The following is a 21,497-nucleotide window of genomic DNA, read 5'->3' as shown; positions in this document are numbered from 1 at the left end:
ATAATTTAAAAATAACTCTACTTAGACCTTTGAACTGTTGTCTATTTTATATATTTTATGAACTTTTTTTGAGTAGACAGACTCTCTAAACTATTGAAACTGCTGATCTTGATATTATCGACTGACATAATAAAAATAAAAAAAATAAAAAAAAGATAGAAATGCTCTTCTACATTAACATTTTTCTTTCTCCAAAATAAAGGCATAGATATTTTAAATCTACTCTTTGTTTGAGGCACACTATAAATTATGAATAAAAATGATAATCTAAACTATTGAAATATTTTATCCTCGTCAATGATAAAAGTTTTTATATCAACCTTTTTTTCTTATTTTTTTCCTTAAAATAAGGGTATGATTAATTTATGAACAGAAATGAACGATGATTCAGTATCTAACTGAAATTATTGATAAAATAAAATAAATAGTTTAAATTCTTGGTTACGTTCTCAGCACTCCATTGCATGGACGTCTTACTTCCATTCCTCTAATGTTGGCTATGCCGTAATTTTCTTGAAAATTAGGGGCTATTTGTTTATCATCTCCACCTCCATCTCCGCCAAACTCAACGCGATCCACGTGCCGTAGACCCAATCGGTGTTCCCGAGTTTTAAAATATTCCTCGCCTTGCTCGATTCGTCCCTATTCTCGCATAAATTTAAATTTCTCGAAGTGCGATTTGAGAGAGAAGACTTGAAGAGTTCTCAGATCCCAATCTCTTCTTCGTCGCCTCCGTCGTAGAAACCCTAGATTATCTCTCTCTACTGCTTCTCTCCTTGGATTTCTTGTCGCTCATTCGATGGAGATCACGCGATCGCCGCCGGTGCTCGCGTTGATCGCGGCGTTGCTGCTGCTCTTATCCGCCGCCATCCCGGCCGGCGGATTTTACCTGCCCGGCGTCTCTCCCGCCGATTTTCATAAGGTAATCGTCGGATCTCTTCTTGTTTCGCCTTATGTTGACTAAATCTGGTGATGTTTATGCGAATTTACTGCGTCTGCGTCGCTTTGGATCTGGAGCTTCCATTGATGCGTATGTTGGATTTGATGCTACTTGCGAGGAGATGGTGATCCTTGGATGTTGATGTGTGGATGGAGTTTCTACCATTTCTTTTTAATTTTTTTTCCTCTTACCTTTAGATCTGACTCTGTTACTAACGAAATGGAATTTAAATTTTATTTCTTTTCTTCTTTTACTTAGCTTGAGGTTCTTTGAGTAGGTATGTCGAAGTTTACTCCAAACTTTTGAGATCGAGCATGGTAGTCAACAGTGAGGCCTCACTAATGTAAGAGTAGAATGGGATTTGCCCTAGTTTGCAATGGTTGGGCAACTTTGTGAAGCCTTCGAGTTTAGGTCTCTATCAATGAGCCAATGGGATCTGTTTTTTGATTTTGAGAAACATTATGTCACGTGAAATCCAATTTGGAGATGAATTGGCAGTTGAAACTTGGAAGTGGTTCAAAGTGGTCTGTTAAGAAACTCTAAACCAATAAAAATACTGTGCTGAGAGTCTGAGACCATAGATTCCTGGAGATAACTGATGGATGCAATAAATAATCCTAGCTTTGTACAAAACATAAGGGAGAAAAGAGAAAGAATGAAATGAGAAAAATAAGTGATAAAGAGGAGAAAAAGGCAGTCACTTATAGCTTCAGAGCAGTTCCTTCATTACTACAAGCGTTAAATCTTTTCTAGCTATCGCCGGCGTTCTATTGGGATCTTGACTTGTCCCACAGAGAAAACACATTTGAGACCTATTGGACTATAATACACGAGAAGAATCTTTGATGTGTCATTGAACCAAACAAGGATCTAAAAGCACCAACTTGCTGAAAATTAGCATGGCTAGTCATGGCACATTATTATTATTGTAATAATTCATATTAGTCCTAATGATTACATTTTTTCTCACCTATTATCTCACCTATTTTATCTCATCTATTCAAACTTTTGATATCTTATTTAATTTACCTTGCTTTCATTTTACAACACATAATTTATGCTTTGATTTTGGACAATTTCTGTGGCTGCAGAAAGATCCACTTCCGGTAAAGGTCAACAAGCTGACTTCTATAAAGACCCAGCTTCCATATTCCTATTATTCTCTCCCTTATTGTCGACCAGATACTATAGTTGACAGTGCGGAAAATCTTGGGGAAGTGCTTCGTGGTGATCGAATTGAAAATTCTCCTTATGTGGTTAGTTCCCATATGATGTATTATGGTTATTTTTCTCTTGCTTAGTATTTCTAACATCCATGTTCGTCTTTAACCCATGTATTTACTCATTGCAGTTTGAGATGAGAGAGCCCCAAATGTGTCAGATTGTCTGCAAGACCACTCTTAGTGAGAAAGAAGCAAAGGATCTTAAGGAGAAGATAGAGGATGAATATCGAGTCAACATGTAAGACTACTATTTCTTTGCAATCCAAAAAAATATGTATGAGACTAACCTTGGACTAAAATATTCCACAGGATTCTTGACAATCTACCACTAGTCGTACCTATTAAAAGACAGGAACAAGATTCCCCTGTCTTTTATCAGCATGGTTTTCATGTTGGTGTCAAAGGCCAATATTCTGGGGTATGTACATGTTCCATATAAAAGTCTATTTGAATCTGTTATAGAAGTGCCATATTTTCTAGGAGTCGAGTACTTTTTAATGTCAAAGATGCTCTTATTGTAGAGCAAGGAGGAGAAGCACTTCATCCATAATCACTTATCATTTCTGGTAAAGTATCACAAGGATGTACAAACGGACCTTGCTAGGATCGTGGGCTTTGAGGTTAAACCATTCAGGTACATCTCAGTTTTAAGAGTTGATATATTGTCTTTGATACTGGTTTATGAACCAAAAATTAAAAAATTATTTGTATCCAGTGTGAAACATGAGTATGAAGGAGAGTGGAATGGTAAAAAGACTCGCCTGAGCACCTGCGATCCTCATGCAAAACGTTCAGTTATGAACTCTGATTCTCCGCAGGAGGTCGAAGCTAATAAGGATATCATATTCACATATGATATAGAGTTTCAGGTAACATTTTCAATAAAAGCTTAATTTAACATGTTTGTGGTGCAATTCCATACCTTCAGCAATAGTATGTAATGGAATTTTTTATACTAGAATACCATGATCCAGTGTGATGTTTATCATTTTTTCATCCTTCCAAAATTTCAGGACAGTGAAATTAAATGGGCATCTCGCTGGGATACTTATCTGCTGATGACAGATGATCAAATCCACTGGTTCTCTATTGTTAATTCTCTGATGATTGTTCTCTTCCTATCGGGAATGGTGGCGATGATTATGCTTCGGACACTATACAGAGATATTTCCAAATACAATCAGCTGGAAACTCAGGAAGAAGCCCAAGAAGAAACAGGATGGAAGCTTGTCCATGGTGATGTGTTCAGACCCCCATCTAACTCAGATTTACTGTGTGTCTATGTCGGAACTGGTGTCCAGTTCTTTGGTATGCTGCTTGTGACCATGATATTTGCACTCCTCGGGTTTCTTTCTCCATCAAACAGAGGAGGATTGATGACTGCTATGCTCTTACTATGGGTCTTCATGGGTCTGTTTGCTGGGTACTCCGCTGCACGACTCTATAAGATGTTTAAGGGTTCAGAATGGAAAAAAATCACCCTCAGGACAGCTTTCACGTTCCCTGGCATTGTGTTTGGTATTTTCTTTGTCCTCAATGCTCTCATCTGGGGAGAAAAGTCTTCAGGTGCTGTACCTTTCACCACAATGTTTGCTCTTGTACTGCTTTGGTTTGGCATCTCAGTACCCCTTGTGTTTGTGGGAAGTTATATTGGTTTCAAGAAACCTGCCATTGAGGATCCGGTGAAGACAAACAAAATACCAAGGCAAATCCCTGAACAGGCCTGGTACATGAACCCGATCTTATCGATACTGATAGGAGGCATTCTTCCGTTTGGGGCTGTTTTCATAGAGCTATTCTTCATTCTCACCTCAATTTGGCTGAACCAGTTCTACTATATTTTCGGGTTCCTCTTTGTTGTGTTTGTCATCCTCATCGTCACCTGTGCTGAGATCACAATTGTGCTCTGCTATTTCCAGCTGTGCAGCGAGGATTATTCGTGGTGGTGGAGGTCGTATTTGACCTCTGGATCTTCTGCTCTCTATCTCTTCCTCTACGCAACATTCTACTTCTTTACAAAGTTGGATATTACAAAGCCAGTGTCTGGTATTCTTTACTTTGGCTACATGCTTATCACCTCGTATGCCTTTTTCGTGTTGACTGGCACTATTGGTTTCTACGCATGCTTCATATTCACAAGGTTGATCTACTCCTCTGTGAAAATTGACTAGAAGTTATTTGTACAAGGCAGCATACAAGAAGGCCCACCATGGATCGCTCAAAAATCCGGCATATGGCTTCAGTTTCGAGCTCAAGCTCTGTGTGGCTTAATGTGAAGCGGGGATTAGTTTCTTTTTTGTCGGTAAAACTAAGGTAGATTGCCACTTCATTACATCTGTAGTTAATCTTTAATGTTCTTTATGATCATGAATGATGCTAAACATTGGTTTAAGAATTTACTGGTTCATATACATCGTTCTGCAGAGCTCTTCAATCTCTTGCAGAAAAATATGTACTCATTTTTGAAAATTCAAACTACTTTGGCTTGATTGCTTGATTAAACTTTTGCACTCGTAGACCTTTTGTTGTTCCTAGCAGTTCTACGTTCGGTTTTAGAATAGTCGTCGTAGATGCTTAGCACTGAAAAAAGTTTCAATTTGCAGAAGAAATATATCCTATTTGAAATAGTGTTCTTCAGACTTGCACAATTAGTGTGATTGTTTTTTTACCATCATACAAAGTGAAAAAAAAAAAAAGATCATTTAAAAGGACCTAACAACTGTTTTTAGAACATAATCTCTTCTTTTGACTGGAAAAGGAGTTCAATCTGATCAAAGTGGGGACATTGCTAGAACAAGAAAAGGCTGCACCTCAGGACTAGCCTTAGCATGAGCCAAATAGCCTGCCTGGTACTACGAGAGAAGTGAAAAACTCAATCACAGTTCCAAATTTAATATGTGTTGTTAAATTCAAACTCCAAATAATCATACAATATATGCCTCTTTAAATCATCTTGTTAGACAACTCTAATATTAGCCATGTACTATTTATTATTCAATTAAATAAGACAAAAAAAGAAGGAAAAGTTGAAAGATAATATTTTTGTATTCTTATTTCTCTCCTCTTGGTTTGATTCATAAGAAAACAAATAAAAAAGTAAGTCCTCGTCGGGCCTCTGTCCCCCCCACCCCCCCCCCCCCCCTCTCCATATTATTCCATTCACTTTCTTGGCTACCGTGTAAGCAAAAGCCAGCAAATGTGTATTGGCTCCGTACCTGACACGCCACTAATAATCCCCCCTTCCTCCATACTAATGCCATTATACCTAATTCAAAAATTAAAGAACTTAACCTTAGTAATAATATATTAATTATAAAATAATCAAACTATTATCTTATTCTTAATTATTTCTTCCTTCTCTTAAATAAGGTCTAAATTCGTCTAGTTTAGAAGTGTTGCAGGAGTCAACATATATAAAATATTAATAATAAGCATATTTAGCATTAAAGGAAAAGGTGGTCGTAGTGGAGAGTGCACGCTGATGCAATCTACTGTTAGTTTTAATGCGTTGTGAGAAGTCAAAGTCAGATGGCTACTAGATTGGGCCTTTTTTAACTTTATCTATTTGTTTGCTTTGAATTTGATCCAAGTTAAACGACGATGGTTTTATTTGTTAAAGGATACTCACGAGAACTGTTTCTTAAACTCCCAGATGAGGAGGATATAGTGAGAATAGTCTGGTGATTGCATGAGATGAGAGGTACATAAAATATAGTAGTACTCATCGATAATACTTAACAAAACAAATCGTCTTCAAATTGATTTGAATTAAGAATCAGAATTCTTTTTCAAAAAATTCAAAAGACAGTACATTTTTAAAAAAAATTTTATTACAAGGCAAATATTTCTTTCTTTTAGAGTGAAAAGGGGGGAAAAAAATAGAAAGAAAAAGAAAATCTGCCAACATAATGATGAGGCAGAGAATGTAACAAATCCGAGAAGGCTAGGTGTTCCCCAAAATCGCCAAAATTTCCCAACTGTAAACCACCTTTTACTTTCCCACCATTCTCCTCTCTTTCATGTTCAACTCTCTTTTCTCCTTTCGCTTCTCCTAAGTCTAATACCATGCCATCTCGCCTTCTACCTCCTCCTCCGCCTCTTCCACCTACCACCTCACTCCACCACCACCGCCAGCAGCACCACCTCCTCTTCCTCGTTGCGGCTTCTTCTGCTGCAGCCACCTTTTTCCTCCTCCTTGTACTATACCTCTACCTGTCCTTCCTCCGCCGCCGCCCACCAACCCTCCCCCTCTCCGGCCCCTCACCCCCTCTCCTTCGCCGCTTCTCCTACCGATCCCTCAGCCGGGCCACTGCCTCCTTCCACCACTCCCGCTCACTCGGCCGCGGCGCCTCCGCCTCCGTCTTCCTCGCCCACTTCCCCGCGGCGAAGACCGCCTCCTTCGCCGTCAAGGTCCTGCCTTCCTCGCCCCACAACCATGAGCTTCACCTCCTCTCCTCTCTCCCTTCCTCCCCCTTCGTCGTCTCCCTCCTCGGCTACTCCCTCCCTTCCTCCCCGCGCCGCCCTCTCCTCCTCGTCTTCGAGCTCATGCCCAACGGCTCTCTCCAAGATGCCCTCTTCTCCGACTCCGACTCCGACTCATCCTCCCTCGACTGGCCCACCCGGTTCGCCATCCTCCTCGACGTCGCTCACGCCCTCGCCTTCCTCCACCTCGAGTGCGACCCGCCCGTCGTCCACGGCGATCTCAAGCCCAGCAACGTCCTCCTCGGCGCCGACTTCCGTGCCAAGATCTCCGATTTCGGCCTCTCCCGCTTCAAAACCGATGATTCTGACTATTTAACGAGACCAAGTTGCGGTTACAAGGGAAAGGAGGTAGCTTTGGAGGTCTCCGACCACAGCAGGGAGTTGGGAGAGATTAAAGGTTGCACTTTTAAGGAAAAGGAGGCACCTTTGGAGGTTTCCGACCACAGTAGAGAGTTAAGTGAGGTCAAAAACGGCCAATGGGGAAAGGACTGGTGGTGGAAGCAAGATGGGAGTGGAGAATTGGATGCGAGAGATTACGTAACAGAGTGGATTGGAAGTCAGATTTGCCCTGAGAAGAACCCAGATTGGGACGACGACGACGGCGCCGGCGGTCGGAATCGCTCCCCTGGCCCTGACAAGAGCTCCGAGCTCGGGAGCTCGAGACAAGCCGAGAGGCCGGAGAAGAAGCAGAAGAGCTCAGAGATGAGAGAATGGTGGAAGGAGGAGTACTTCGCCGAGATCAGCCAGAAGAAGGAGCACTGCAACAAGAAGACCGGTCTCAAATGGCTGAGATCGATCAGCACGCACGCCGAGGATCACAGCGGAGACCTCAACTTCGGCAAGAGCTGGAAGAAGAAGAAGAGGAGCCGGTCGGCCGACAACAGCGATATGTTCAGCGGCGATCTTCTAAGCAGGGAGCTCAGCAGCACGACAAGCATGAGAGGGACCGTTTGCTACGTCGCGCCGGAGTCGGGCGGCGCAACCAGCCATTTTATGGAGAGAGCTGATATATACAGCTTCGGGGTCCTCATCCTCGTCGTCGTCTCCGGTCGGAGGCCACTCCACGTGCTACCGTCACCGATGAAGCTAGAGAAGGCTAATCTTATCAGTTGGTGTAGGCAATTGGCGAGAGCTGGCAATGTCTTAGAGGTCATGGATGAGAGATTGAAGGGTTGCTACGACAAGGAGCAAGCAACCCTTTGTATAAATTTGGCTCTTCTATGCCTGCAGAGATTGCCTGAGTTGAGACCAGAGAGTGGAGAGGTTGTGAAGATTCTGAAGGGAGAGATGGAGCTTCCGGCGTCGTCAGCGGCTTCCGGCTTCGAGTTCTCGCCGTCGCCGCAAGCTATCAACTTGGGCAAATCAAGGCGGAAGATGTCAGCTGATGCTGTGTGAGATGAGTGCATGCAATTGTTCTACAAATGCCTCCTGAACTCTTAACAAGTTCTTCTTAGTCTTGTTTAACTGATCTATTTCTATGTGTATATATTGTTTTCTTTCTGTTCCTTTCCACCCATTAGAATGATAAATTTATTTTTTTGCTTGAACTTAAACTACTACAACCAACAAAGGATAAAATTAGTATGCATGCTTCTTGTCTCATGCTTGAGTCAATGCAAAAACCGAAAGCTACATCCACTTTTGATCAATTGTCTAAAAGTTTGATCTGCATGAACATTGAATCAAGCTCTTTTTGGGTTTGAATCTGAAATGGTTCTCACAAGATCTACTACTACTGGATGCCACAGTCCTAGACTTCAAAAAAAGCCAACTGATGTGGTCCTTGGCAACCGAGCACTTGCAACTTTCAAAGAGAGCACTTATGCCATAAAAGTACTTACTATAAAACTAAGGTGGGAGGGAGGGAGGAAGGGAGGGAAAGGGTCTTTGTACTTAAGTGCAAGTTGCCCCCACCTATGAAACCCATGGTCACATGCTGTGGTGCAATTTGGTATCATCCAGAAAAGAGGCTATTTAATTATACTTTCAGATTGAGTCTATCTAGGCAGAAGACTATTCCTTGATTTTGTCCACATTAATTGACTTCTTAGGCCTTGTTTGACATTGAAATAATCTTTGGTGCAGCTATTAAATTTTTTTTTTTGGGTCTATTTTGTCTATTTTGTTGTAACTACTCTCTCATGGCCACATGGATGCATGTGGAGTTGAGTGATCTTATTAAGAAGATGTTGTTGGGATTAATACATTAGGCTGGAGGAGTATTAGAATGAGAGATTGTTCAAGATGTTAGGGTTAAAGGACTCTTAAGTAGAGAAAGGAAAAGAGTAATTAACAATCCAAGTGGAAGCAACTGACATATATCATAATGCAAAAGGTGTACTTGCTAGCATGTAATCTCTGTTTGTTTAAATCCTTCTGGTTGTTGATTTACTTCTGATGCCATAATTGCAATGGCATGCTCCACATCTCATTATTTCTAGGTGTAATGGTGTGGGCCAGGAGGTTGTTCTTAGTATCATGATTTCTTTATCTTAGCCCATGGACACCATCAATGAGACATTGAGAATAAGGCTAAGCCTGCCTTTGCCCATTCAACAATTTTTTGATTGCATGACTATATATATATATATATCAAAAGGAAATCTACCACATAAAGTACGCACACAAGTTTTCACAAAATTACTGCTTGCAACAAAGATTCCCACTAAAATGATAGTTATCACAAACCAGACACACAAAGGGTAGAATACAAGGGAAATATAACTTGTTTATTATGGGTACACAAATCTTGAGCTATCTTCTTTTAGAAAATTGTCAGAAAGGAATCCATGGAGGTGAATTTAAAGGGTTGGAGGAGGAGGAGGAGGCCATTCCTCAGTTGTATACCACAACTCTGATCACATCCTCTGCGAAATTGGAGGTACAGAATGTAGTTATTGTTTCAGTGCCCATGCTGCTCATGCTTCTACTTCATAAAGGCTAAGAAGATCAACAAACCAAAGGAGAAGGATGCAGAGGGAAGCTGAAAGCAATTAGCCACTGCAACTTTTTATCTTCACAAAAAGTTGAAGACAGAATCATATCTCTGCATGTCTGTATCACAGGTTTCATGTGCCTGCATGTTGGGACCTTCTAACTTTCTCTTCTCTTTTTTTCCTCGATTGAGAAGACACCACGATAGAGTATTAAAATGCCAGGCATATATTATGATAACATAAACCTAGATGTAATTGCATAATGCTCCTTGACAACAATAGTGATCACATCACATTACTTACTGTCAGCAGTAAGATGAGCTACATGTATAAACCATTTGAGTTTGTCCCTCCCTGACATGATAGAGAGCAAAGTGTACTGTTGGTATTCTCTTGCAGTATACTAGAGTGAGGATTTTTCAAGTTTTAGGATCAAAATATTGGAGGAATAGCACAGAAACAACAAATCAAGCCAGTCTTCTTGGAACTGTGGGAATTGAAGTCTCATCTAGCAAGACATAAATCATTCACACATATTTGTGTACTTAAAGCTCTGATAATTCTACAATCCTAGTTAGTCAATTGCGTGCAAATGCCCTGTGTTTCACAACCTCGATATCACAATACTTTGGTCAATTGTGTAGCTTTTGTTTATAATGAGTTTTATTGGTTTTAGAGTATCCTAATAAGATAAATTGTGACAGGAGTAAAGAAGAGGCTGACTTACTTGAATGACCACCAAATTTTGGTTTGACTAGCATTTTAAATTTGTAGAAGCTTCATTGGAAGATAAAGGTCAATCCAATAATGTGACCATCAAATATCTGGTTCTAGTGAACTTTTATTTTTGTTAGACAGAAGGAATAGCATAACTTTTAAAGTAAATGAACTTTAAGAAATCACAAACTGAATCCCCAAATTTTACATATTTCTTGCAAGAATTCTATCAAACTACAAAGGAGAATAACCTTACCTATGACTTTATATCACATATAAGGATTGTCATCTTCAATGATATCAAGAAAAGCAAAACATCTTAAAACCACAAAACCAAAGAACTACAATGCATTAGTACCTGAACTCATATAAAGCTGAGTGGCCAATCAAGGACAAATCACTCTACATCTTCATCCTCATCCTCATCATCTGAGATGTTTTGCAAAGGGCCTTTCACCCCAGAATTACTTGAACTAAGAAGCTCCCTTGCTGCTTTCTCAAGAAACTCTTGTGCAGCCATGCGCACAGATGGCTTCTCTGGCAACTGATGCTTCCTCTTCTTCTGAGCCCTACTCCTGACACCATCAGCTCGACTAAGATCCCGCATACCCTTCTTCTGCTCTGAAGTATATGAATGCTTCCTAACATTAGCTCAAAATCTTTTTGACACTAAAGTAACCTATTAAAACCAAGATTCAATAGCACACCTGGCGTCAAATCGGGCAATGAATGACCAATGAATCTTGCTGCTGCCTGCGAATTCAAGGTAGTTGAAGGTCGCAATGGTGCTGTCATCAAATTTTCATTAGAAAAACAAACGAAAGAATTAACAAATCACATAGAGAAACCCCTGTAGTCACCATAAGATTGATAAATACCTTTGCTCCAGTGATCAAATCGCTCTAATTTTTCTTCATACAAGCTCAACCTATCCTGCAACAAAAGCCCAGAAGCCAAAACAATCAAATAAGACATACCCACACGAAATTTCCAGTTGAACATTAAAAAAACACAACTTTTTTTAGCATACGAGCTCTTTTCTGATGGGATGCTCATCTGGGTCGATTCCATTACATCTCAATCGCGCTGTTCAAACAAAGGTAGGAACAAAAACGATGGTAAAGACGAACTTGGTAAGACAAAAAAGAGAGCCTGTGATATGGGTCACCTGAGAATAGCGCGGTGGCGGCCTTGGAAAGCGCGAGGAAGGCTCGAGCGCGGTGGAGAGGAGGCATCTCGGCGAGGGCTTCGGGCTCAGCCGTAGAGAGGAATTGGAGGAGGTTGGACCTCAAATCCTCAGCGTAGGTGAGGGTTTCTTTCAAGGATTCCATATTTGCTAATGGGATCAAGCCCTCGGCTTCTTCTCCACTGGCGCCGCCCATTCTTCTTTCTTTTCCTTTTCCCTTTCCCTTGTCCTCGTCTGAGAAGGAGAGAAGCGCGAGAGGTAACAATAACAGAGGAAGACGTGGGGTTTTGGTTGGAATTTAGGGTTGTGATCTATTTGCAAGATAATCACAGCCGTCTATTTTCCTCCCATTATTTATTCCTCCAAATATATATATATATATATATTATCATGATAGCTAAATACATTTTAAAGAATAAAATCACTTTTGATTTAATACCCAGCCAAATGATCTTGCTAGTTTATTCTAAAAATATTATTAACCCCTTTTTCTAATAAAAAAACCTTTTAACCAAAAAAATAAATAAAAAATCAATGCACATCTATACTTATCTTTTAACACTTAACAGCCCTCACTTATAATTAAAATAAAATTAATCATATTATTAATATAACATTTGAAAAACTGATATTTGAAGTACTGAAACCTCCTCATTAGTTTTGTTACATAATAATCTATTAGGGGAGAAGTCTCTCACCATTAATTTGGACAATAGAAACAAAGGATGAAGAAAAAGCTATATAAAAGTGAAACAAAATAAGTTAGAGAAAAAGAGGAGATAATTATTACTACCTTATGGAACCCATTATGAACTTTATGACAATTATGACATTATATTGCCCTATTATGGCACTCAAGATGAGCAATAATTGAAAGTCTCATGATAAGATAATTAATAAAACAAAAAACTATGGGATAAGTAAGACTTAGGTAATTTGGGAGCTTGTATTTGGTGTATGTGTAATGGGCCCATTCCTAGGCCCCATATCTAAGCCCACATAGCAACCAATTTTTTCTTACAATTTTTAGATTTAATTAAAAAAAAAACATGTCATGATCATATTTGTGTGCATTATATAATAATATGGCTAAGAATATAAGATCATGGTCTGGAAGTTTAGTTGACGATGACATAATTATAACACCTATTTGTAATTGTGTTACTCTCTCAAATTATATTATCCTTTGAGAAAAAAATAAAATAAAATAAAATATTAATATAATATTGGATAATTAGTTGGGTAGCAAACTTATTAAGGAGGTTATTCTTCCGCCTATACGAAATACGGTGCAAACAGTTTCCTTATGCCACGTGCCTAGAAAACCCTCGTCCTCAATTAATAAGCGAGAGTGCGAACGAACAAACAAAAAGGAGACATTTTTTTATCTCTTTCTTGATTTCTTCTCTTCTCTCCTCTTTTTCTCTTCTCTTCTCTTCTCTTCTCTTCTGTTTCATGGCGGAGGCGAAGGAGCCACTGCTTCGATCAAATCCCTCGCCGCAGCCGTCCGCATCCCTCCCTCGCCCCTCCTCCACCGCTGCTATAGGCGGCGGTGTCACCACGACCTCCGGTTCCAGCGGCCGCCGTCCTCTCTTCCATGGCCTGGACGTCCTCGGACTCAAGAAGCGGGGTGGCGGACTCCGGTCCTGGATCCGAGTAGACGCCTCCACCGGCGGCTCCCAGGTCATGGAGGTCGACAAGCTCACCATAATGCGGCGGTGCGACCTCCCCGCGCGTGACCTCCGCCTCCTGGACCCCCTATTCGTGTACCCCTCCACGATCCTTGGGAGGGAGAAGGCGATCGTCGTGAATCTCGAGCAGATCAGGTGCATCATAACCGCTGATGAAGTGCTATTACTGAACTCCCTCGATTCCTACGTGCTCCATTACGTGGTCGAGCTCCAGCGCCGCCTCGCTGCGAATTCCTCCGACCCCGCATCGCCGGATTACCTCCCCTTCGAGTTCCGCGCACTCGAGCTCGCCCTCGAGGCGGCATGCACCTTCCTCGATGCGCAGGTATGGTTCTAGGGTTTCTAAGTAGAATTAAGGAGAAAATCCCCCCCTTTCGATGGGAAGAGGATGAAAATTTTGCGGTTTTCTTCTTGGATGTCACTTCTATCCGATGATTGTATGGTTTCTGACTAGAATTGAAGGGAAAGATCCCTTTGTCATGAGAAAAAGATTGAAGCTTTGAGGTTTAAAACTATAAGGAGAAAAGCCCCTTCCCGATGCGCAGCAGAAATTTTTTTTAGAGTTTTGGTCTGTGTTGCCGCTTATGGATGATATCTATCTAAGTCGAATTAAGGAGAAAAAGATCTTTTTGGATGAGAAATTAGAAAAGAAGCTTTCATGTTTGTCTGATAGTTCTAGGTTTTCGAATTAGAATTAAGGAGGAAAAATCCCTATTTTGATGAGGAAAGAATAGATAGAAACATAAGATTAGGGAGTGTGGATGTCAGTCCATTAATCTCTGACTGGTAGGTAGAGAAACACGTTCATCTGTTCTAGCAGTTGACCCACAAATGATTAATACGTTGACTGCACCGTAAAAGAGCAGTTACATTTGTATCATTGACTATATCTATTGATACTACCTTGGGTTTTACCTCTAAGAGGGATTGGCTATAGAGTCGGAGAAATTAGGGCTTGATGTCAGGATATGATAGAATGAGCTTCAGGCAGCACAAGTGGCTCATGGGAAAACATTGGAAAGAAATCCTTTGAAGTTCTATTGTGGCGCATCCTATCTTTTGATGATTGACTCTCACTTCCCTGAGCTAGAAAGCTAACTTGATTGTATTTTATTTGTAGTAATAACTTGATTGCCACACTTCTTTGCTACTGTCCATGATTATTTCTCTTGATCAATCTTCTGCAAGGGATCTTGGGTCCTCCCAGGAATGTGATTGTTCCTGACTTCTTCCAGTTAATGTTAATTACATGTGATGTTAGCTTATCTGCTTCTGTTTGGACTCAATTTACAAATGTCCATTTTATCGAATTAATTCAATGTTGAAGCATAGTGGAAGCTAAAGGTTTTTTGCCATTTTGGTTTCATTAATCAGGCGGCAGAACTTGAAATTGAAGCATACCCCTTGTTAGATGAGCTAACATCAAAAATAAGTACTCTAAACTTGGAGCGTGTACGCCGTCTAAAAAGTAGACTCGTCGCATTGACTCGGAGAGTGCAGAAGGTAAATCTATATGTTCTGCTTGTCATTTTATTATCATCTGCCAGTAGCATCTGAATTTTGTTCAAACACTACGCAGGTCAGGGATGAAATAGAGCAACTGATGGATGATGATGGTGATATGGCCGAAATGTATCTCACCGAGAAGAAAAGGCGAATGGAAACATCATTCTTTGCTGATCAGTCTTTTTTAGGATGCAACAACACGGGTGGTGGATTGTCAGTTTCTGCACCTGTTTCACCTGTTTCTTCCCCACCTGAATCAAGGAGGCTCGACAAGGCCTCGAGCTTTTCTAGGAGCAGGCATGATAGTGTGAGGAGTTCCGAGGGCACTACAGAACACATAGAGGAGCTGGAAATGTTACTGGAAGCATATTTTGTGGTCATTGACAACACTCTTAACAAGTTGACCTCGGTAACAGGCTGTCTGCTTGACTTGTAATCTATCCTTAATATGCCTAGTTGCACTAAACGGCGTAATCTTGTTTCCTCGCTTTTCAGCTCAAGGAGTATATTGACGACACTGAAGATTTCATCAACATTCAACTGGTAATTTCACGCACATACACCAAGATTGAATGTTCTGATTTGAGAAAATTGTTTATGCCCAAAGTTCATATCAGCATGCTTAGTTGGTCGATCATAGTTGAATGCTCTGTCTCCGGCCATTGCTAGAATTTTAATCCCGAAAACTGCTACGTTCTTCATACTGACAAAGTTCACTTTCAAGTCTTGGATTGCTCAACTTGTTCTGTCTAATGACCAGCACAAGTAAATCAAACTTATAGAAACCAAATATACTTCTTCAATTTTGGTGGCTATGTTCAGAAATGTTCTAAATTACATCTGGCAGAAATTTTATCGCCATGTACAGATGATGACATGCTTTGAGATAAATTTTAATGGAACTATATCTAAAGGTGCTCATTATTCGATAACATCAGATTTGATTGTGTGATTTTTTTTTAAAATATAGGATAATGTCCGGAATCAGCTGATACAGTTCGAGCTACTGCTGACAACTGCAACATTTGTGGTTGCCATATTTGGCGTGATTGCTGGAATCTTTGGGATGAATTTTGCCATACCATTATTTGATGAACCTGGTGCATTCCAATGGGTGCTGATAATTACTGGGTTGAGTGGTCTAATAATTTTTTGCTTGTTCCTTTTCTTCTTCAGGTACAAACGACTAATGTCCATGTAAATTCTTTGGGTAGCTCAATTTGTTTTGTCATTCATTGGGTTACTCAAAATGGGTAAAGCTTTTCCAATCAATTTTTCTTTTGTATACATAATTAATAATTTTCTTTGATGTTCATAGTCCAAATGTGCAAATGCAACTGTTGGTAACTACTAATGTTGAGATGGGAATAAGCTCAAAATTTCAGTTGAGATGTCATCATATTCTTTACATTGCTTTCTCATCGATGATCATCAGCTTCATCATGTCTAAAAACATTCTCAAACCCAAAAAAAAAGAAGTTTGTATTTACTCTCGATCGATTGTTCAGAGAAATTGATGATATTGGAGTAACATAGGAAAGAAATCCATTCAAGTTGTATATATTGTTGTTGTACATCTCGTTTGGAAGGCTAACTTGTCCATGAACATGACTGCTGGAACAAAGATAGATAGATAGATTGATAGATAGATAGATTCTAAGTTCATAACACATCTAAATCTAGAAAAGCTAGAAAACCAACATCTTCAACATCTCCATGACCCACACCCAGTGGGAGAAGAAGCTCTCTCTACTAACTTTAACCTCTGCGGTTTCTATCAACGACGTCGCCGGCCCTGGCGGTATTGCCATGGGAGTCGCGGGCCCTCGGCCTGTGATATAACATGTAGTAGCCCACGGCGCCGACGGCGAGGGCTCCACCTACGGCCATGGTGGTGTTGCTGAAGGGCATCCGCCGCCGCAGAGCACCCGCAGTATCACTAGTAGACATGGTGATTCCCTCCTTTCTCTTTCCTCCTCCTCCTTTTTACCTTTTACTCTCTACTCTGTTATTCTCTTCTCCCTTTTGGCCTGCTTCTCTCTTTCTTTGTCTCTCTTTTCATGGAGATTTAAGGTGCTTAGTAAGCGGTAGGAGGAGGCGAGGAAGAGAGACACGTAGGAGGCTGACATGTCTACATGCGCCGCCACGTGGTTGTTTGAGGGGACTGTTCTCAGAGTTGGGATTCTCTAAGCGCGAAGTAGGATGAATTTGCTACGAGCTGAAGCCGAGTTGAATTTAAAATGACATTTCACCGATTCGAATGAAAAAGTACAAACGATGAGGCATCAATATGAATTAAATCAATAGAATGAACGACATCTTTCCTCCTATTCTAAACCAAAACTATGAAACTCCACTAATTACCCAATAATTAGTTCAAATCACTCAGAAAGCGAACCCCATCATCCCCAAAACAACCAAAGCACCCAAAACTCCTCTCTTAACCACCGCCACCCCATTAGACCCACTAGTGGGAGCAATGGCAGGGCCCTCATAATCCACCGGCGCCGGCGCCGGGGAGATCCCGCGAAGCGCGTGCCTCTCCGACATCACCACCACGATCATCTTCTGTCCCTTCTGGCAAGCCCCCTCGGCTCCGCTGACGAAGTAGTACGCGCCGGACCGGTGAAAGCTCACCACCGTCGTCCCGTCCTTGTGCGCCGCGATCGGGTTCGACGTGTTGCAGCTCAAGTAGTCTTCCCTTGTGACTTGGAGAACAGAGTCCTTCGCAGCCTCATACCTCCACACTATTGATAAGAATTTAGGAAGTACCCATATGTTATTACAAACTGACAATTGTACTCTGTTCTTGATAAAAGAACAGGGGAGATTTTAGATAGATAATAACGGATGTTTACCGAGGGAGTCGCCGACTTGGAACCGATTTGCCTCTGCCCATTTGTTGAGGGTGTCTGACGTAGATGTTGGGATCTTCCAGGAGTCGGTGCTGCCTCCAACCAAGAAGTCTTTAGCCTCTGAGCTGATGCTGCTGATGAGGAGAAAAGTGGAGAAGAAGAGGAGGGAAGAAGACATTGATGCCATGTAGAGAGGTTGACGTTTGATTCAAGAGAGAGATAGATACAAGAGAGCTAACAAAGCTTCGAGGTAGAGAGAAGGAGAAGTATATTATGGAGATATGGGTAGTGATTTGGGTTATTTAAAGGGAGGAAGAGAGAGGAAACTAGCCGTTGGAAGTGAAGGGTTTGGAAGTGCCTGCTACGTTTCTCGACGCATTGTTCTGTCGGTTAGTAGTCTAACGGTCGGCAATAGAGTCGATCAATTATGCTTACAACGTTCAGATAGAGTCGATCAATTACCAATCTTCTATTTAATTATCTATTAAATAATTTAAAAAAAAACACATCACATCATATATTATTATTAATCACAAGATTAAAAAGAAAACTGTTGTTAACTTATATATTTTAATCTCTGATAAAGAAAATTAAGTATTGTTATTCTACTATCATTAAATATAGTTACTTTACGGAAATTCTATTTGCGCATCAGAAAATCATTTCAAGTTAACTAGCAACTGAAAAGAGAATTAAAAAAAAGATCGACTAGCAGAGGTGAAAAAAAAAATTAAAAGCATCAAGGATCGGAGGTAAAATAATATAAAAAAAGTATATGAATATTTTTATAAAAATAAAATAAAGGGGGATAACAGAAAACTCATTACAAAAATCTTATTGTCAATGTAATCATTTAGCTTCTAATTAAATTATTTAGCATTCTGTTTTTGATTGCAGGAGGGTTTAGATGCTGATGTTTTAGTTTGAGCTTATTTTGCGCTCAAGATTAGCTGCTACTAAGCACTACTCAAGTTTACATTTCTTAGATGAGATGACATAGTTATGTGTTATATCAAATATATGATATCACACAAGTTTAGGTGACCTCTTCTTGGACATCCTTTTTTTTATTTGTTAACATATACTAGGTCGCCAAGTTAACTATATCCTATATATATATATATATATGTATGTATGTATGTATGTATGTATTAGGTAATAGCATATGTTATAAAAAAAATACTCAAGCTTAGCTGCTACTAATTACTATTAGCTTAGCTACTAAGGTTACATCTATTAGATAGAATTGTGAAAATGGTTAAAATCTTGTTGATGTTTAACTATTAATTTCCCTAATAGCAGCAAAAATAATTAGCGGGGTAAAAAAATTTAAAAGCTTAAACTAAGGCGCTAACAAAATTAAATTAATAAAAATAGTTATATAGTACAGTGGGGTATATGAATGTTTTGCGAAATAGTGGGAGGAGGGCCCCTTTCTAATTCCGCCCTTAATTTTTTTATATTATTATTTATACTACCAGAGAAAGAGATTAAAAAGCAACTATTTCAACACTCGGAAACTCCAGAGAGTTACAATTGTTAATCTTGTTTTCAACAGTCTGAAGAAAAGTCACCCGTTAATCTACATCATTTAGACGATAGATAAGAACAACCATCAATTTCAAGTTTTATGTGATAAGAACAACGGATGTATATATTTTTAATTATTTTGTTTCTAAAGCCTTAATATTTTCTCTCTAACTGCAGGGGCTAAGATAATATGCTTTTGTGATAACTTAGTTTACTTTGCACTCAAGCGCTACTATATTAGCTATACTTAGGTCATCGTTACTGTAAGATTAGGTTTATCTTTTTAATGAGGGTCATATGTAACCACCTAATATAATTGCTGCTTGAGCTAATTTTGCAGTAATTGATGTAATTGCTACTCCTATCAACCTTTATGAAATTGTTAAAGTGGTGTTAATGGCTTGATGCTGAATTGTAGTCTTTTTCTACTTCTATGTGTCGCAATGCAATTGCTACTCTTTCAAACTGTTTGATTATATATAGGCATGATCACCTTGAATTTAGTATCCACTTCAGAAGACCACACGACACTCTTGCTCCGATGAGGTCAAAGTCTTTTTCCTCCATTACCGTCTCCTTAGAGGTCCTCTTCAACATGAAAGGACGTTAATAACGATTCCTAACAGTAGTAGCACTTTTGTTCAATCCCCGTCAAAAGCCAAAACCTTTTCTCTCTTCTGTCGTCGTCGAAGAAGCTCGAAAACATAGGGGAGGAGCGTCTCTCGAGGCTTCCATAGTGGAGGAGAAACCGAACTCGGCAGTGGTGTCGCCCTCGCCGCCAGATCGTTCTCTTCGCAGCTGCTCGGCGGCCTGGGATCGTCGCCGTGCCGGTTGTGGGAGTGCCTTCATCACAAGTTTTATGACAATGGGCATTCAACTGGGAAGTTAATAATTTGATTCCCTTGTTCGGGAATCACATCGCCACCTTCATCTCCATTGTTGTTAGCAGGAAATCCCCATTATCTCCGTTATTGTGTGCTTCACTAGTCCTATATGCATGCATGATTCGCTTCATGGATCAAGCAAACAATTTTACAGCCCTTAAGACTTCTGTTTTATGCGGAAATAATGAGATATTCGAGAGGTAATATAAGGTGTTAGAATATAAAATATAAAATATAAAAGTCATTGTTCACTAGTAACTTGAGTTTTTATATAGTTGATGAGTTAATATAAGATTAGTACTACCAAAATCAACAAGAATGTTCTAAAATAGGGTGTATCAATGCACTAACTAGGCTTCCGGTTGGAGACCTACATCTAAAATTTTGACAAACACACTCTCTTTATCCTTCAAGCAATTTTCTGATTTTAGTACATAAACAAGACCGTAAGACCCTGTATCCAACCTCTCTTGTTCATTTCATCATACAGCCTTAAGGATAAAAAAGGTTGCATACTTTGAAGAAGTGTCATATGGACCATCCTGTATACTTTGACCATACTGTATACTTTGATACTCGTCGAGATATACCCGGTATGAGAATCTAATCTTCCATCGCCACCACTCACATCGTGACAATTTATGGAAAAAATAAATACCTAAAATCTAACAAAAAGAGTATTTTAGAGATTTTCCGTTATTTAGGTGATCAATATGTTTATATATATATATACATATATATATATATATAGAGAGAGAGAGAGAGAGAGAGAGAGAGAACTGTTCTTAATAAATTATATATACATACAATAATTTAGGAATTCTTAGTATAACTGTTCTTAATAAATATTCATATAGTAAGAATTTATTGATAATAAAAAGTAGAGAATTTTATAATTTGAACTTTAATTTTTTTTTCTATAATTCTAATTTGAAAGGTATTAGTAAAAGAATATTTTGTTACGATATATATAATAATTTTTAAATATATAAATTATTGTTGTCATCTCTATCTCCTTTTGTTTCATCTTCCTTACTTTAATAATCATCTAATAAATTAGATAGAAACTAATTAGAAAGAGAGGTAGAGAGGAGGATTTAAAATAAAGTAGAGAATAAGTACTAAAAGCTCTAACTTCCTCGAGGAAAGATAGATAAAGGAGGAGGAAGTAAGAAAACTAGATAAAGAAGACAGAGGAAAGTAACAGCAACAGTGATAGAGAAAGGAGGTGGTTGAAAAAGATAATAAATTAATATTTTAATATTTTGATTTATATTAATTAGTTAAAATAATATCATAGTGTTAAATTAAAATTATAAAGAAAATGATAGGTCATAATATAAAATCCAAAAAAAAAGTAAAAGATTTTTTTTATTAATTCTCCAATAAAAGAAGAAATAAAGTTGTTAAGATTAAAATGAATAGTGAAAAAGACAACAACACCCGATAGCCGACCAATGAATCAGTGCCTCATTCGGTAAATCTAAAAAATCTATTGTGCTCAAGAGGTGCCCCCCATGTGACCACTCCGTACTCACTCTCTTCCA

The 21,497-nt window shown here is 39.4% G+C and overlaps 5 protein-coding genes across 7 annotated transcripts; 3 read left to right on the top strand and 2 right to left on the bottom strand.

Annotated features, from left to right (window-relative positions):
- The first annotated feature begins 627 nt into the window (after nucleotides 1-627).
- On the top strand, nucleotides 628-4,665 carry LOC140772243 (transmembrane 9 superfamily member 9-like). The gene is made up of 7 exons (XM_073114220.1): nucleotides 628-922; nucleotides 2,032-2,196; nucleotides 2,292-2,401; nucleotides 2,473-2,581; nucleotides 2,685-2,797; nucleotides 2,879-3,032; nucleotides 3,177-4,665. The coding sequence occupies exons 1-7, from the start codon at nucleotides 800-802 to the stop codon at nucleotides 4,332-4,334; spliced, it is 1,932 nt and encodes a 643-aa protein (XP_072970321.1). The 5' UTR covers nucleotides 628-799; the 3' UTR covers nucleotides 4,335-4,665.
- Nucleotides 4,666-6,019: 1,354 nt separating this feature from the next.
- On the top strand, nucleotides 6,020-9,146 carry LOC140772038 (putative receptor-like protein kinase At1g80870). The gene has a single exon (XM_073113923.1). It carries the CDS (start codon nucleotides 6,229-6,231, stop codon nucleotides 8,038-8,040), a length of 1,812 nt encoding a protein of 603 aa, XP_072970024.1. The 5' UTR covers nucleotides 6,020-6,228; the 3' UTR covers nucleotides 8,041-9,146.
- A 128-nt stretch (nucleotides 9,147-9,274) lies between these two features.
- Nucleotides 9,275-11,749, bottom strand: LOC140772039 (uncharacterized). 3 transcript variants are annotated; one of them, XM_073113926.1, is made up of 6 exons: nucleotides 11,467-11,749; nucleotides 11,329-11,384; nucleotides 11,177-11,231; nucleotides 11,006-11,086; nucleotides 10,657-10,919; nucleotides 9,275-9,935 (listed from the first exon to the last, which is right to left on the bottom strand). In XM_073113926.1, exons 1-5 carry the CDS (start codon nucleotides 11,678-11,680, stop codon nucleotides 10,696-10,698), a joined length of 630 nt encoding a protein of 209 aa, XP_072970027.1. In that variant the 5' UTR covers nucleotides 11,681-11,749; the 3' UTR covers nucleotides 9,275-9,935; nucleotides 10,657-10,695. The 3 variants fall into 3 exon arrangements, with proteins under 3 accessions (XP_072970027.1, XP_072970026.1, XP_072970025.1); XM_073113925.1 differs by having other exon boundaries at nucleotides 9,275-9,753; XM_073113924.1 differs by lacking the exon at nucleotides 9,275-9,935 and having other exon boundaries at nucleotides 10,481-10,919.
- Nucleotides 11,750-12,844: 1,095 nt separating this feature from the next.
- On the top strand, nucleotides 12,845-16,065 carry LOC140772592 (magnesium transporter MRS2-1-like). The gene is made up of 5 exons (XM_073114736.1): nucleotides 12,845-13,500; nucleotides 14,550-14,678; nucleotides 14,755-15,090; nucleotides 15,177-15,224; nucleotides 15,652-16,065. Exons 1-5 carry the CDS (start codon nucleotides 12,940-12,942, stop codon nucleotides 15,880-15,882), a joined length of 1,305 nt encoding a protein of 434 aa, XP_072970837.1. The 5' UTR covers nucleotides 12,845-12,939; the 3' UTR covers nucleotides 15,883-16,065.
- Nucleotides 16,066-16,942: 877 nt separating this feature from the next.
- Nucleotides 16,943-17,818, bottom strand: LOC140772256 (early nodulin-like protein 14). The gene is made up of 2 exons (XM_073114235.1): nucleotides 17,540-17,818; nucleotides 16,943-17,428 (listed from the first exon to the last, which is right to left on the bottom strand). Exons 1-2 carry the CDS (start codon nucleotides 17,721-17,723, stop codon nucleotides 17,067-17,069), a joined length of 546 nt encoding a protein of 181 aa, XP_072970336.1. The 5' UTR covers nucleotides 17,724-17,818; the 3' UTR covers nucleotides 16,943-17,066.
- Between the last annotated feature and the right edge of the window lie 3,679 nt (nucleotides 17,819-21,497).

The sequence above is a fragment of the Typha angustifolia genome, chromosome 12, assembly GCF_048772165.1.
Source record: "Typha angustifolia cultivar Huaian chromosome 12, ASM4877216v1, whole genome shotgun sequence".
Taxonomy (NCBI): Eukaryota; Viridiplantae; Streptophyta; class Magnoliopsida; order Poales; family Typhaceae; genus Typha; species Typha angustifolia.
This window is presented reverse-complemented; position numbering and strand designations above follow the sequence as displayed.